General features: G+C 42.4%; 1 protein-coding gene across 1 annotated transcript in view; it reads right to left on the bottom strand.

Moving 5' to 3' along the window:
- kiaa1549lb (KIAA1549-like b) overlaps positions 1-17488 on the bottom strand; it is a 178974-nt gene continuing 161486 nt past the window's right edge. The window contains exons 15-21 of the mRNA XM_050050330.1: positions 13917-14146; positions 12736-12868; positions 7325-7699; positions 7145-7239; positions 6615-6763; positions 6317-6468; positions 1-3145 (exon numbers count right to left, since the gene is read on the bottom strand). Coding sequence (XP_049906287.1) covers positions 2882-3145; positions 6317-6468; positions 6615-6763; positions 7145-7239; positions 7325-7699; positions 12736-12868; positions 13917-14146 — 1398 coding nt within the window. The 3' untranslated portion in view covers positions 1-2881. The remainder of the gene's footprint in view (positions 3146-6316; positions 6469-6614; positions 6764-7144; positions 7240-7324; positions 7700-12735; positions 12869-13916; positions 14147-17488) is intronic.

Raw genomic sequence — 17488 nt, 5'->3', positions numbered from 1 at the left:
TATTTCTCTCATTCTCCATCTGTCTCGCGGTCTCTCCGTCTAATCAATCTCTGAGGAACATCAAATATAACAAGATCAAGCAGATGAAAAAAAGGAAATTAGAAACCAGTCAGGAAGACAAAAAGACATTAACTTTTAATAGGTTTAGCTCACTTCATAGTTCATTTTATAGAATAAATACTTGTCGTTTTTCTAAACCGATAAACCACCTAAAACCCTTTTTATTTAATATCGCTAAGTTTTCTCAGTTATCCAGCATGAGAATGTGGAAAGGTGTTCACTTCTGGTATACACAAAAAAAATGGTTTCACTGTATTTAGTACAGTTCTTAAGACATTAAGTGCTCCTCTGAATAATGGGTAAAAGGAATATTGGGGAAACAAGCAACAACAAAGTTCTTGTTGAGTTTAAGACATACAGTATTTCCTTATACCTACTTAGACACCAACAGGCATGAGTAGAAAAGAACATTTCTCAGAAGAGGGGGAGGGTTTGTTTAAAAGTCATAATGCAAAAAGGCTAAATTCATCCAGGACTGCTGTAACAGCAGCAATACTGTTCTACCAAACCAAACAATGATTTAAAGGCATTTTCACTCATAGTTGTCTTTCTTATGTCACAACCTGTCTCATGACAGCATTGATTATAATAATCAGCAAAGCATTCCATGTGATTGGCAATAATATAGTAAAAGTAGGCGATCTATAGCATCTGAATGTTCACGCAAACAATATTGCAGCACCCCTGCTATAGGCCTACATGCACTCATCTGCCCTCAGTCCCACTTTCCATTCCCAAGCCAGCCATTCTGCATTAAGAATTCATCATAACCTATTGAAGGCTTTTTATGCCACAGTGAAATATGAGTATGAGTCTTTTTCCAAGAAAGATGAATTCCTTTCATGTGTGCGATGATTTAATGACTTTTGTTTCATGGGAGTTTTTATTGAATAGTTTATAGCTTTGTTTTGTGCACTGCCCTTTGATGACGGCCGCAGTCTGATTTAAAAAGCAGACCAAATAAAATAGGGTGACAAAGCTGATTAAGACGGTCAGATAAAGGAAGTGCAGCTTCAAGATATTAATTAAAGCACACCATCAGACGGGTCAGTTGGATCCTAGAATGCCCAAATCTTCCACTAAAATAAGAGTTGACCTCCTTCCTTCTTGTCACTGCTGAAATAATTCTGGCACTTACATGTCTGGTTTATTCCAGTGGCTATCAGAGGGCCTGGTCTTTTGTTTAACATGTAACTTTGTACTTTGAATCATGTCTGGTGTCTGGGTCCTAATCCTTAATTATTGGCTTTTAACAATGTCTTTTATTTAATCTAATTTCTTCTTACATGTTGAGATTTATGATTGTTATATTGTCACTTGGTAGGTGAAAGCTCATGATCTGTGTGGATGATTTAAAACATTATTGAGATCGACGACTAATGTAAAGAAGCAGCAAATTCGCGATAATGGAATTTGCTTTTTAATGTAAATGTCTACCTCAGCATACACGCCCTTTTGCACCTTACAAACTGGATGACTCCAGGGCGCGCTGATGCTCCACATTGAACACGGCGCTTACGAAACTGTACTGTACACTTAATCTGAGTCGACGCTCAGGCAGACATTCACAACGTTACACAAAGGTTTGTGCACTTAAAACTTCTTAGAACAGGAGTACTGATGTAGGACCTCTCATTAGGTCAATAGTTTACATGAACTTTGTATTTCATTCATGAAATGCACCCATTGAGACCATTAAGATGTCTTAAGGCCGGTAAACAAACAATAGATTCACCTTGTTTGTAGTTTAACGTCACAAGAAACGGCGGCACTACTTCCAGCAGCAAAGACAGTTGTTTAGTGACAAAGGTCTTGGGGTTGTATGTGCACTGAATCATCTGTGCATCATCTTAAGCCACTGGGCTGGCTATAAAACTGCTACTCTGTGCAAATATCATTTAACTTTTCTGTGTGGGGTTGTCTGTAAGAAAAGAATAAACATGTTAAGTTAAAGTTTGTGAGTATTCACTCAGTCACAAGTGTATAAACTTATGCACACTCAAACAAATAAGGATAAATGCTTCCTTCTATTTAAGATAGTAAAAGGCAAATGTTTCCATCTATATGTTACATCATCATGTTCAACTAAAAAGGCAGATACGTATGTACTGTATTTAGTCAATTTGTTAAATAACGGGAGCTACTTTAAATCTCTACAAATCATTAGACAACCAAGGCCAGTCAGTGTTTCTTGTTACTTTCATGGTGTTGGTATGTGATGTGAAAATAAACTGAAGGACCTCAAATGAAATAAAGTGGTAGTCTGATTTGATATGGATGCTTAAATGAACCGATACTGATGCAGTAGGTCTTGTTGAAACTAATGGTCTATAAAAGGAGATAAGATACATGATTCCCTAATACTGTACATGCTCATATACACTGTGGTTTATACTTTTACCATCTGACTCAAAGTTTTTGGTCCTCTCAGTACAGACAACAATTTTACTTTTTCTCTCTTCTCGATTGATGCTGATTGACGAAAAACATGTCTAATCCGGGGAAAAATTATAGTTTCAATATTTAGCGTATCCTATTGACATATCTACAGAGAGAGATGCATGTAGTTACTTGGGACATCATCGATAGAGGATGGAATTATTTTCTAAAAAAAACAAACCCAATCTTTTCTGTTTCTTTGAGTCAGGAGCTGCAAAACACCAATGGTGTGTGAAAAGAAATCAATCGGTGGGTAATCAGTGGGTAAAGTCCATTGTACAGTACAAACATCAAAAATCAGTCTGAAGCAGCACCACCTTCGTGTGCCTCTGTTGAAGACCAACGCACGGTTAACCACCTCCCGCACACACAAGGATCCAAACTAGAACTCAAACACGTCGTTCTGCTTCTTCGCCAACTTGGCCACCTCCTGACGAATAGCCTGCACGAGTGCAGAGGTGGAGAGGCTGCTCAGGGGCATGCTGTCCATGTCCTTCACCACCTGGGGCAGGCTTTGCTGGGAGGCTGTGCTAGGGGCAGTGGGCGGCTGCTCCAGTGCCTGGTTGTATTGCAGGGGCAGCCTGGTGGGGCTCCCCTGTGGGTAGCGAGGATGAGGAAAAGCCTCTACATACCCAGGCAGGGGCACCTGGAAAACAGGGTAGACATGAAATCAGTAATACAATAATATGTATTATCACTACCCACGAAAAATAATGGCTACCAATTAGATAATTAGAAGGATACAGTATATGCGAAAGTTTCTTTTTGTTATTTTGCTGCGTGAACATTTTCCCTGCACCACTACTTTAGACAGAATTCAATGGGTGATAAGGGAAAATATACACATTTGTATCTGAGAAAAAAATCATTATAAATGAGCCAAAAGAACAGGGAAGGTAATGAGTGTGGAGATCTACTGTGTGAGTGTATGATACTGAAATGGACTTTGATTCAAACAGCGTTTGAACTCCAGAATGGACTACTTTTGAATGTCGATTCAAGTGTCAGATTTACACCACAAGAAATAGGGAAAAAAAAAGAAGTAAAAGAGGTGTTCATTTAAGAAATGTGCTCAACTACCCCGGTATTTTGTTGTGTCCACTCAACGCCAGCCATAAATTCAGATCAGCAAATGGTTTCTAAATGACACTGGTTCTGCAAAAAGACACTGCGTGAAGACATCTGGTTGAAACAGGCAAACAGACAAGGAAAAAAAGAGAAAACATTCCATACAAACAAGGAGACTCCTGTGCAGGGGAGGGGACGGGGAGGGGAGGGGAGGGAGGGTCACATGGGTTATAACAGATCTGACAGGACGAATGGAACCCGTCTTATTTTAATGAAAAACAGAGGAGACGGTAGGAGGATTATTGTTTAATGAGGCCCAGAACTTTTCAAGGGTAGATAGGAACATGAGCACAAAAAGACTTATGTCAGTGCTGCACATGAAAGATATATTTCCCTGCTGATATTTCCTTATTTTGTGTTTCTGAGTGTTTATTCCTTTTTTAGCCCTTGCTGGTGCAGTGATGTAGCTCACTCTCTGGCTCCATAAGGTGACCAGAAGTCATGGGAAAACATCCTGATAACCAGGAGGGGAAGGTGGGGTATTTTATTAACACTACAGCAATCACTTTTTTTCCAACTACTCAGTGAAAAACTATAGAATTCAATTGTCTGGGGCTTCTTGTCTGAACTGTTTAAAGTCAAAGCACTGGCCATTGTAGTCTCTGTACGAGTCTAAAGTACAGACACTGATTGAGTCTAAACTTACAACTACATCACTAACAAGAGTGAGAAACAAAGACTTTCTTTTCTGTGTACTTTTCTATCCTGGACATAGCCTTAACTGACCCCTTGCTAAGCCCCGCCCCTGGATGCAGACTGGCCAATCATAGCGTAGCATCAGGCCTGCTCAGGCAACACACAACACAGCTTTGCTCCATTGACTCTAATGCAATCGTTTCAGATTTCCTTCATTTTCAGGCTGGTTTTGTGGATTTGGAGCTAAATGTTGTGCCTGGGGCACGTCGTGTATTAATGATACTCGTTACCTGGAGAGGTTGGAAAAAGATATATGTTTCTTCCCTGTTCCAAAATCAAAATCAGACCCTGAAAAGTGTAGGGTTGTCTTTTTAACCTGTTGTTGCTGCTGAGTCAGTTTGACATCCTGGATATATCCTTCAAACACAGACTGTAGACCCCTCTGTCTGCTTCTCTCTGGAATCACTATTTAATTTTCCCAAAAACATGATAATATTTCTTCAGAGAGTGCAGTTGGTTACAGTGTGGGCTCCATGTTTACTCCAACAGCTTGTTGGACCAATGCAAAGGGGCGGGACGTAGCAAAAGGTCAATTGTGAAAGAAATTTTACAGTAGTCACTTAGATTAGCTTATTATCTGATAAGTAAAGACCTAATTATAAGGACAAAGAGCTGTTGGGGCATTCAGACATATGATTGAATACTGGCACTGTCCTAGTTTAAAGCTACAGTTAGTAGCATTTATGAAAATACCCGCCTCTAATGGCATTCGCTAGAATCTACCACAGCACACTGGAAACAACCAATCAGAGCTGAGGAGTCTCTAATGCAGCGGTCAGCCATGTCAATCATACTTGTGAACTTCGATCAAACTAGGCAGTGCCGATCAAATATGAATCAAGATTTTGCTAATGCATTGCCTATTTCTCCCCATAAATGTTTTCAGAAACATACTTTAGTGTACAGTTTAGCTGTAATGGGAATCAACTACTTCCAACATTGCAGCTGCGTCACAACCTTTCTCGCCTAATATGTTCTCAGAAACATATTTTAGGTTGTGTCCGAGATTGCTCACCACTTACTACATAGTCCATTTTGTAGTGCTGTCCCAATGTATAGTGGGAAGAATTATACCTTATACAGAGGACTCAAAGTATCCCACAATGCACCATGAATAATAGTGTACAACTGATGGTCACTCACCAAGCAATACATCCCATCATGCATTGCGCCAAAGTAACAAATGGACTATATAGGACAGACACAGAGAAGGATGAGGTGAGAGAGGGCAGCTCGATTAAAACCTGCTGTACATGTTTAACTTATAATGACATGTTTACCAGTTTTTATTTGCCATAATTTCAAGTTTTTATCACATATGCATGTCAGTATTTGTTACGAATGGTTCACCAGCTGAGTAGTATCCGACATTGTTTTTTTCATGTTGCAGATAAGCTCACTATATAGTCCTCTACATAGAACTCTCTACATAGTGAGTAAGGAGTGTGAATGAGAGACTTTGTGACCCAACTGCCATGTTGGAAATAGCTGACTGAAGTACGAAGCACCGCCCACTGGTCGAATAAAAAATTCCCATTTTACAGCTAAACAGTACACTAAAATATGTTTCTGAAAACATTTGAAAGGAGAAACAGGCAGAGTCTCGATTCATATTTGATCGACGCTGCCTAGTTTGACAGTTTGACCGCAGTTCACAAGCTGTGAATGACATGACTGACAGCTGCGTTAGAGACTCCTCGGCTCTGATTGGTTGTTTTCGTTCATGTGCGGGAAGGCCATTATAAGCGCTATGAGGAAATGGATTAGGGAGAAGAATATGATTTTTTTTTTTCACAAATCATCTGCCTCATTTAGTGCTGTGTGAATACAGTGACAGTGTCAGCAAATATAAAAAAGTTACCAGCTACAGCTATAATGAAGATGTTTGGTCATGCTATTCTACCATTATAAATTGCTCATCTTTCAGTTATTCATTTATTCAATGTTTTGTAGGATTGTGTGCTTCCTCGGCAAACAAAATGGGCTTCCTTACAGAGTCTGCCCACTGTGGCGGCACATCCTCGGGTTCAGGTGGATAGGACATCCAGGACGGACTGTGGTAGGAGGTGGGTGGTGTGGAGACAAAGTATTCTGAGTAGCCGGGCCTGGTGGCTGGGATGGCGTAGACGGCTGTTATTGGGTTTCCTACAGAGATGAGAAGAGAGGCTGACGTTCACTGATGATTGTATTTCAGGAGATGTATTACTATTCTTGAAAGAATATGTTGTCATGGAAGCGAGGCACATTATGGGTTTCTCTTAAAAGGCAATGTCATCTCCTCATAGACGTACCTGAGTAGTTGGACACAGGCTGCTCTGCAGTGATAGATGGAAGTGCCGCTCTAACTGTTGGCCCGTATGGGTTGTTGTCATGTTGACTCTGCATTTCAGTGACAGATGTCTCTGAGCTCCTTCCCTTAGGCCCCAAGTCAGAAGTGGAACTAAGTTGGGCAGAGATTGGAGAGGCATAAACATAGAGGTACTGATGTGCTTGGTCAGTACCACTAGATGGCAGACATACTCCATGTGGAAAAGTGACTGCCTTATTAACATGCTTGCCATCTCTCAATGCACTAGTTCAATATTCAAATTTAAACAAGGCCTAAAATCACTCTGGCCACAGCACATTACCTGGCGAATATCTGGTCCCTGAATATGAATTTGAATGTGAATAGCTGTGGAATATCTGATGGGCTTTGGGATGCTACAGACAGGGTGTGTATGTGTCTGGTTGCTTGCATTTGTATGTGTGTGTGTGTGTGTATGTGTCTGTGTCTGTGTCTGTGTGTATGTGTGTATGTGTGAGACCTATTAAGCCTTACCGTCTTAAGGAGGTCCCAGGAGGAGGTCCAGTGCGAGGCGGTAAAGGGGGAGGAGAACCCATGGCCATCTCAGGAAGCTGGGTGAAGCGAAAGGCCTTAAAGAGATAGTGAAAGGCATTTAAGGTTACATAAACACAAACACAGTTCTTAGGAGAGGGGAAATAATCTCATCCCACTTACCGGTTTAGGCAGGCTGCATTGATACATTTCTGCGCCATAAGATGGTACCCACTGCAGGCCTCCCCGTCCACAACTCATTGTACCCGGGGCACTGGTCACCACGTCTGCATAGGGGAGGGGAGGCGGTGCGTTGCTGTAGTGGTCAGGAGGGGGGTGGTGGTGATGGGAGTGCCTTCCGGATGTGGACTGCCCCCCTGAAGCCAGGCTGAATGCCTCCTCCAGCAGCAGGTGCATCTGCTGTCGCACTTCATCAATGGACGGCTGTGAGCTCAGAGTGGATGTCTCTGAGTGGCCTTTCAAGCCCCGGCCGTACATGTAACCCCTTGGCCCCATTAGACGGTCAACATTTGTCTCCTCAATCAACTCAGGCTCAGTCTAAAACATATAGAAACACATTTACACGAGGATATGAATTGAGAATCAACTAAAAATGTTCCTACAGCTTAAGGAAAGTTAGATCCAAGACTTTTTAATGGCACTAAGAATGAAATTAAGACGAATTTGGGTAGGGAATTCCACAGAGAGGAAGCAGCAACTAAAAAAGGCCTGTCACCCCAGGTTCGGCACTTGGTCCTGGGTATTTGAAGGAGGCTGGCATCAGCAGAGTGGAGACAACAGGAGGGGGACTACTGATGGACAAGGGGAGAGAGATATGGAAGAGCTAGATTGTTAAGGGCCTTGTAGGTGATGAGTAGAATCCTGAAGTGTTTAACCGGGAGCCAGTGGAGGTCATGGAGGACTGGGGTAATGTGGTCACGTGAGCAAATTCTGGTAAATAGGCGGGTAGCAGAGTTCCCTACATGCTGAAGTTGAGGACAGTGTTTGACAGCATGCTACTGCAGTAGTCAAGCCTGCATATTGCAAGTGCATGGATGAGTGTTTCAGCAGCGGAGGGTGACAGAGAGGGTCGGAGGCGGGCAATGTTGTGGAAGTGAAAGAAGGCTGTTTTGGTGATTTGGTTGACATGAGGTATGAAGGAGATGGTGGGGTCAAAGACAACTCTGAGGTTGCGGACGATGATGATGGGGATGATGACGTAGCCATCAGTGGTGAGTGAGAAATCCTGGGTAGGGCAGGTAAGGGAGTCTGGGGCAGTGATCAAGATTTCCAACTTATTGCTGTTCAGTTTCAGAAAATTTCTTTGTAGCCATGTTTAAATATGGCAGTGATGGTCATGAAAGTGATGTAGAGCTGTGTATCATCCGCGTAACAGTGAAACTTGCCCTTCCCTATGTTGTCCAGGGTACAGTGACACCTAGCTAACAGACAGTGGATCATCTGCTCTGAACAACCTGGCCAGAAACAAATTATGAGTGAGGCTGGTCCTGCTATCCTGATCTGCATGACATCAATGCAAGATGCTTTTGGGAAATTATTTAAAGAAAAATTTGATGTTACCAATCATTTTGAGACCTGTCAGAAAGAAGGAAAAATCATAAAAATCCACCTTCCCTTGTCTTACCATTTTAGGGCTTTTGAAAGATTAATTTAAAGATTATTTTTTCATTTTAATACTAATTAAGGCCTTATTTTTGGATTAATGAATGCACTGTCTTTTTAAGACTTTTTAAGGATCCAGGCAGGAACCCTGGCTAATAACAGAGTGTCTAAGGGGTCTGACTGATAAGCAAACACAGTTACAAACAACATGGAATCTTTCATACATACAAGAATAAAACGGGCTTATGTGGGTGAATCTATGGCCACATGAGAAGGCATGTTCTGACTTTCACCTGGATCAAAATATCAGAAAATTCAATCTCTCTTTCTGAATAGGCAGGATATAAAGAGATGCAGTTTGAGAGAGCTGGAGAGTTACAAGTTCCATAATGTCTCCTGTCATTCTCTCAGTGGGTTGTTGACAGGGTGCTGACTGAGCTGGAAGAGGCTTATTAATGTTACGCAGAGTTTCTGAGACAAGTCAGCTGGAGGAGTTTGATCCAGCTGTGTTACTGCTTGGTCACAGTAGGTTCAGCCAGCAGCACCAGGCAGTTTGTTTCTGCACTCATAAGCAGAGGTGTGGTCTTGAGTCACATGACATGATTCAAGATACAAATTTAATGACTTTAGACTTGGTAAATGGTAAATGGACCTGCATTTGTATAGCGCCTTTCTAGTCATCCGACCACTCAAAGCACTTTTTACACTAGGAGTCACATTCACCCATTCACACACACATTCATACACTGGTGGCCAAGACTACCATACAAGGTGCCACCTGCTACTCAGTTTTTTTTTAACTCACTAACACCGATGGAAGCACCATCGGAAGCAAGATGGGGTTCAGTATCTTGCTCAAGGATACTTCGACATGCAGTTAGGAGGAGCCAGGGATTGAACTGCTGATCTTCCGATTGGTGGACGACCCGCTCTACCTCTGAGCCACAGCCGCCCCTAAATTTGCTTGACTTGACAAAATCAATTAAGACTTGAAACTTGATTTAAACTCAACACAAATGACTCATGACTTCACTCAGACTTGACTATTTCGGCAAGTATGTTATGTAAAAGTTACAAGTTGCAGAAAAGAACCATGAATAGCTAACATTTCATTACTGAACACTGTTTGAAGGGTGGATTATAACTTGTTTAGGACTTGTAACTCAAAGTTAAGGACTTGGGACTTGAGTGCAAAGACTCGAGACTTACTTGTGACTTGCAAAACAATGACTTGGTTGTACCTCTGCTTATAAGCAGTCCAACAATATAGTCAGGCAGTTGCTGGAGGTCTGTTGTATGTGTGTTATCGCTATTTGGTATCTTCCCTCTCCATTTCTCTTTTCTTATCTACACTATAGATGGTAAAAGCATCATCCTGTCTCCTCTGTATAATCTTTGCATCTCCATCTTAATTGTTTACCCACAACTCTATTCCATCCTCTTTCTCACATCTTTTAAAAGTCCCTCCATCTTTTCACACCCTGTACTCTTTCTCTGTCTCCCAGCTTCTGTTTCAATCCACCCAGTCCTTATATTCAGTGATAAATGAATACAAGTTGAGGCTGCCCTACTTCCTGTGCGAATAGAGGGTAGCCACAGGAGACCTGGCGTAGTGCACCTCATAAATCAGCCCGCCCTGCAACACGAAACGGCAGAGGCTTGCATCTGCAGTGACGGAGCCTGCAGCCACACTGGTCCCATTGTAATCAACAGGGCCAGGAGTTCTGGAAAGGACCGTGTAGCTTGTAGCAGTGATTGTGCCATATTTCTAACAGAGCTTAACAGTTGGCTACACAGAGTTTTGCCACAGCAAATTCAAACTGACTAAAGTCTTCTGCTACCACTGCTATTTGTCTGGGTAATCAAAATTTGTGGGGCTTATCAAGCGTCCCCTGTAATACAGTTCTGAAGTCTGTCACGTTAATACCTGTAGTATTTTGTCATCCCAAGAGCCTGACTTATCAAACGTAAATGCACAAGACACTATTTTCACAGCATAAATTTCACTTGCAGTACTGGTACTTGCGCAGGTCCATATAATTACTTATTCATATCCCATCTAAGTGTCCCAGTAAGTCATACCTGTGAGCCAGCACAATACCAGAGCCAGCTACACCTGTGTCTCTCCTGCTGTGACTGGTCGAAATGGCTGGCAGCAGGTCAGTGGCAGTTCAGTGAAATATTTCTGCCACTGCTCATATTTTTTACAAAAGGACAGCTTGGAAATAAAAACACTTTTTAGGAACGGGCTGCTCGATTACTCTCGGGAGCTCACATACTCCTGAGTATTCTGACTTCATGGCGGAGAGAGCCATACACAGAGCCATAATGGAACAATAAAAGAGTGGAGGCATAAACCAGCCATCCTGAGATGCATTACGTATCTAAACGGCAGCGCCTTATAAATATTAACTCTTAATTATGAATGAACCACTTCCCTTCCCTTGGCTTGCTGTGGCATACTTTAAACCACACCTGAGTAGAATATGTCTGGTTTCCAGCTTGGTGGCTGCACAGTGCCTAAAAAAGGGATTGAAAATGAACTTTTCTACTTTTTTTAAGTCCATCTTACTAGATTGAAAACTATGGCATTAGGTTTTTTAAATTATCATCTGAATTTGTTAAATGCCTGTTTGAGTAGTACATCCCTAGCACACTATCAATATAGATAAGATCAAAGTTTACCTGATATTAACTTTTAAAGCTTGCTTTGTCAATCACTTTGTTGGAGTAGGTGCTAATGTATGTTCAAAATGGTAAGTTCAGTCAGGAACACTCTTGTCATAGATTTAACCATTTATTGCAACAAATGGAAATACAGTTATGTTTGGCGCTAAGGGCTCCAGCCTTGAGGTGCTCCCTGGATTAGACAAGCCGCATGCTACATCAAAAAAAGGGAGCGCATGCAGAAAATCCCAAAGCACACATTAAATACCATTTTGACCTTAGAGCCATGTTAGGACTCTGAGTTAGAAAGGTGGAGGCTGGGGTGTTGGAGGTAAAGCTTTGCCGCCAGCAGCAGCAGCAGTGTGTGGCAGCATTGGTGTAGCAGGGTGAGTGAGTAGGAAGCCATATTTAAATGGATCACCTTGTGTGGGAATGGGCTGTGTTTGGTGTGTGACTAATAAGAAACAATGATCCCATCAACTGGCTGACTTCCGTGTCCTGCATGAACTAACACAAAGCTTCATTTGAGGGGGGATTAGTGGCGTGTAAGGGTGAGGATTGCAGATTGCATCGATCTTTAACTTCACCCTGTTAGGATTGCTTCAGTGTTCGGGAGGTTTTTACTGGGAGCCAAATTGTACCTCTTCCTCGCAGAAACAAATGAGCAAGGTGATTAACACCTGTAAAAACAACTACTACAGCTAAACTTTTTTGCTGATCCAGACATCTGGGAGGTTTTTATCGAGAGCTGAATTATCCACAGAGGTCTCTTCCTCTCCAAAACAAACAGGCCCAGTGACTTAAACTGGTAAAAACACTGAATAAAGCAGTTTCACGTTAAAAACAATCTCATCGCGGAAGGGCTGCTAAAATGTGAATGGCCCTGTATAGAGGCAGTGTTTGGTTTGTCTGTTCTGGGCTACTGTAGAAACATGGCAGTGCAACAAGGTTATCTCTGTGGACGAGGACCCGCTCCCTGTGTAGATTTATTCATCTCATTCTAAGGTAACGAAAACATAATGATGCTTATTTTCAGGTGATTATACAATAACGAAATCATACTTATCATTTCTGTTGCTGTATTGCCTTCTGGGTATCCCGTTTCTGCTTCTGTTTTGTTTGTCAAAGCACTGTGCAAACTTTGTTTTTAAAGGTGCTATGTAAATAACGTTATTGGTATTATTATTATATCTTGTAATATTATATTCAGTTTCTACCAGTATATCCTCCTAAATCCAACACAGTGAACCTTTAGCTGCATCTTGTTGGGACACAGGCTCAGTTGGTGATGACGTGTGACTCACATCATAGCCACTGTTGCGGATGCCTCTCCTGGGCCTCTCCCTCATAACAAGCAGGTCCATCTCTGTTCCTCCAGGACTGGGACTGCTCAGGCTCTGTCTGCTGCGATAGGCCATCTGCCCGACCTGTGAGTGCCTGTCAATCGGAGTAAAGGATGGATTCAGTGCATATCCGACCTGGGGTACACTTATCATTCATTGAAATCCTTTCAATTCAGCTTTCTTACTTTTCAGCCATGGAGTGTCTGCCAGTGAAAGGCAGGTGGGGAGTGGAGAGGGTGGAGAACACAGTTGGGGTTTTTATCTGATTCCCTTTCAAAAAAGGTACAAAAAGGTAGCCGTGCAGGCCAAATAGATACAGTACATGAGGATATCCCATGAGGACATCAAGTAAAAGAGCTGAATCAACAGTAATTATAATAATAATGATCCATATGCATGGTATGAGGATATCCTTGAGGCGCTGCATAGCAAATGCGATACTGATAAAGCATCTAACAAAACAACAATGTACACTCAATGACAGAGGACGAGATGCGTATCAGCAAACCTGCTTGCAATGATCCCCTCAGTTAGGTAAATGTATGCTGCTGGTGTAAGTGATCAGTCAGACACTAGCCTTGACAAGTAGCTGCTAAAATCCTCGTCTTCCTCACCATGTTGGGATATAAAAATAGCTAAATTCAACCCTTTGCTGAGTCAACACATTCACAAATTCAAATGTTGCTTTCCGCTCTGAAGGTAGCTAAATGTTAATCTCATGTGGACGTGTTTCATCTGAGTCTGTACTGATCAAAGACTCCGTCTGTATGTACATCTGTAAAGTAGAAGCAGGACAGAACCAGCATAGTGGACCATCCGACACCCTGCCAGTCCTGTTATCTCCTTTTTGGAAGCTCAGGACTTGAATCAAATTAATCAGACAGGCCTGATGGGTCTCTTACTGCCGACTAAGACAGGATAATGACAACATTAGAGGAAACAGTTTTACTTATCTATAAGCTAATTAGGCAAGGCAGGGGTCAGCAGGGAGGAATAAGTGGCCATGGTTAGAAACTCCGTCCACCAATATGAACTGCCTTGTCACCTTCAGGACTTTGTGACTGCTTGAATTGTATCCTCACACCCTTGTGTTTACACTCAGCCAAACCCAGGTTCCACCTGCTTTTCCACTCTCTTCTCACCTCCTGTGAGACTTGACATAAGTGGAACCTCGCTCATCATCAGGCTCCAGTGGTCTGCCATGCTCACCGGCTGCCCTCTCATGGCCGTGCCGCTGTCTCTGCACCACGGCTCGACCGCTGCTGCTGCCGTCTGTGGAGGGGAAGTCATAATAGCCCTTCCTCTTAGCCTTCAGTCTCAGCTTGTTCCTGTAGTGCTCGATGTCTGACTTCTGCTTCAGGGCCAAGTTCACCTGCAGAGAGGAAAGAGCGCAGGATGCAAGGAAACATGAGGAGATCAGAAGCAAAGCAGACACGAGGTTTTCTTGCTGCATACTGTCTATGATTCTGCACTGTCTTGAAAGGCATGTGAGGATGAGAGATCAGAGGGTTCATGAGGACAAGAAGCTCTGAAAATGAAACGGTTAAGCAATTATTACTGTCCAAACACTATAATTTTTCATGTTCATTATATTGCCTTTAAATCAAGTGGCGCCCCCAGGAATTTTTCACAGTGGTGGCCAAATGGAGCCATGGAAAACTGAATTTTAGGAATTTCATTTTGCTGTTGACGTAGATAGTCTGGTTGAAAAATATGTCAGTATGAGAGTTAACTAATTGCATGCTGATATACTTAATGGTTTCTTATTTTACACTTAATATTACCAATTATCTGATGTGCATAGACTGATACCAACACAGTTATCATTATGAGTTCTACAAAAATGTTGTTTTAATGGGTTATGTATCTATACATGTTAAGTGATTCATTGTTCTTTTTCTTTAAAAAGACAAATATAGAGCTTTTATTTGAAGGAGTGCACTGACTATAAGAAGCAAAACATCTGTTGGTAACAAGCCTTCTCAAGTTTAAAGGACAACTTCGGTATTTTTCAACCTGGGCCCTATTTCCCCATGTGTATGTGTGCGTGATTCATGGGTACAACTCGTTCTAAAATTGGTTCAGTATTGAGGGAGCCGGATGCAGCCAGGAGCCGCGAAACGAGCTATAACGGTAACAGGGGCAAATGCGTCCCGTATAAGTTTGCGCATTTAAAGTGCTTTTTTTCGCCACTGACCGGTTCAGATCGCCAGTGCTATCTCTGTAAATAGCATACTAAACGTTTCCCTTACCCTTCACTTGCTCTGGGCTGTGTGTGACGTCATCTCGCGAGAACTTTTCTTGTTGCCGGAAGAAAACAGAGGTGCCATGCTGAGCGCCACTCCGAGTGGCTGAGAGTTTTACTGCATCGATTGAAAACAATGGTTCGTGTTTGTGCTTTTCCGAATTGCAAGAACAGGATGTTGCACAACACCCCGTACAGCTTTCATGGGCTGCCTTTGTCGGACGGCGAGATGCTGAAGTTGTGGCTAGTTGTGCTACAAATGGATGCTAACACTCCTGTCCAGACACTGCGCCCTGCAGACCATCGGGTCTGCAGTTCTCACTTCTCCCAAGATGACTACTGCCAGCCAAAGAAGAGAAGACATCCAATCCTGAAACACCTCTTCCTCAAGAAAACGGCTGTCCCACGAGTAGAGAGAGCTACAGACACAGTGGAGCAAAGCTCTCGCGAGATGACGTCACACACAGCCCAGAGGTAAGGGAAACGTTTACTATGCTATTTACAGAGATAGCACTGGCGATCTGAACCGGTCAGTGGCGAAAAAAAGCACTTTTAATGCGCAAACTTATATGGGATGCATTTGCCCCTGTTACTGTTTTAGCTTGTTTCACGGCTCCCAGCTGCATCCGCCTCCCTCAATACTTAACCAATTTTAGAACAAGTTGTACCTATGAATCACGCACACATACACATGGGGAAATAGGGCCCAGGTTGAAAAATACCTAAGTTATCCTTTATCCTTTTAGACGTTCATCGATACCCATATAACCCATTCTCATTCAGATTTCCTCAAGTGAGAGTTCAAGAGACCACCTTGAGATTGGTCATGCCAGTTGTTCCTTTCAAAAAAAGAAAAATTGCCTAAATTTGGAGCATCATTTAGTTCCTTTTGAAAAAAGCTATGCTGACATGGTTGGTACCAATGGATGCATTAGGATGTCTAGTTTCACAACATACCATGGCTTTCCTACCTAGCTTAAAAAGTGAGCACATTACAGCCACTTAACGACAGAAGGGGCAAGCAATTGCATCAGGGTGGCCATGACCCCCCTTCTGGGTGTTATGATTGAACCAGTTGTTTCCAGTTGTTTTGATCTAGTGATAACAGTCACTTTTATCGTACAGGTTGTTTTATAATACTTGGATAAGCTGAAAATAAATTTAAAAAATATCCTATTTTAAACAACAAGAATATACTCATGATCACAGTACTGTGAGAATATGCCCACTTCGAGCTTTAGAGCAGCTGTGCGGAACTTTACGTTTTTGTTGATTATAGTGCCCCCTTTGGTCGAAGCGGTATGACACCCACAGCCTGGTGTCGTAAAATCTCGAGTGCAACCAGCAATTACCGCATGCATTTGTTTTGGAGAGCGAGAGGAAAATCATAAATGTTCTGGTGTAGCTCTGAATTTCTTATAAACAGAGGACAACTGCCTGCTGTATATTTGTGTTCATGGTCACAGTCACAGATAATTTTGTGGTGTTTGTTGTAACGTTACTAGACAAAAGCGGTTCACATCAGCTAACGTTACATTTAGCTTGCTTATAACTTCCATGTCGTCATATATTGAAGTGAAACAACGTCTAACAAGTTGCGGTATATTCTCTAAATAAATACAAAAATTACATACCTGTCGATTAGGAAAAGGGCCAACTCGGGATCAGTTTTAAAACCTTTCACCGAGGTTTACACTCGTTTGGGCTCGAGCCCTATCACTGTCCCGTTTAGCCTTCTCCTGTTCTTCTGTTCTTTTTCTTTTAGATGGTGCTCCTTCTTTATCCGCCATTACATCGAAAGTACATCTTTTTCTTTTAGATGGTGCTCCTTCTTTATCCGCCATTACATCGAAAGTACAACCAAGTCCTTATAGATACATCTGGTAAAACTGTTATGTGTTCAGCAATGCCCGTTCCGTACCGCTTACTTGAAGAACACGGCTCTTCTTCTTCTCTCAATTTATTGGCGGATCGCAAACAACTTCCAGGTGCATACCACTACCTACAGTGTGCAACATCATGTCATTTAGCCTGTTTCTTAAATCCTACTCGTAAACACGGCTCCTTCTTCGGCTCCTTCTTCGCCATTGCGGGCGTGCAGACTTACTTCCGCCTCCAGGTGCATTATTCTGGTTTGCTGACTTCCACTGTGTCCGAGCCGACCGAGGCTACGCTAAATAGCCATATAGAGAAAGGCTTTTTTGTCGCTGTTGGGTTCAAATAAATATGCAGATCTTCAAGGGGGGGGTGATACGAACTAGGGACAGTTTTATAAATGGTAAAAACAGTGGTAATTGTAATAAGTGTAGCTTATTTGCTGCGTTGGAGGCGAGGCTTAGTGAATTAGAAGCGCGGCTCCACACCATGGAAAACCATTCAGTAGCTGCGGTAGTTAGCCAGCCCCCTGTAGCCGGTGCGGAGCCACAGAGCATAGCCTTAGCCTCTGCTAACTGTCCTCCGGCAACTCCC

Source organism: Epinephelus moara, chromosome 1 (assembly GCF_006386435.1).
Source record: "Epinephelus moara isolate mb chromosome 1, YSFRI_EMoa_1.0, whole genome shotgun sequence".
In the NCBI taxonomy this organism is placed as follows: Eukaryota; Metazoa; Chordata; class Actinopteri; order Perciformes; family Serranidae; genus Epinephelus; species Epinephelus moara.
The sequence above is the reverse complement of the archived record's forward strand: the minus strand, read 5'-3'. Positions and strand labels throughout refer to the sequence as shown.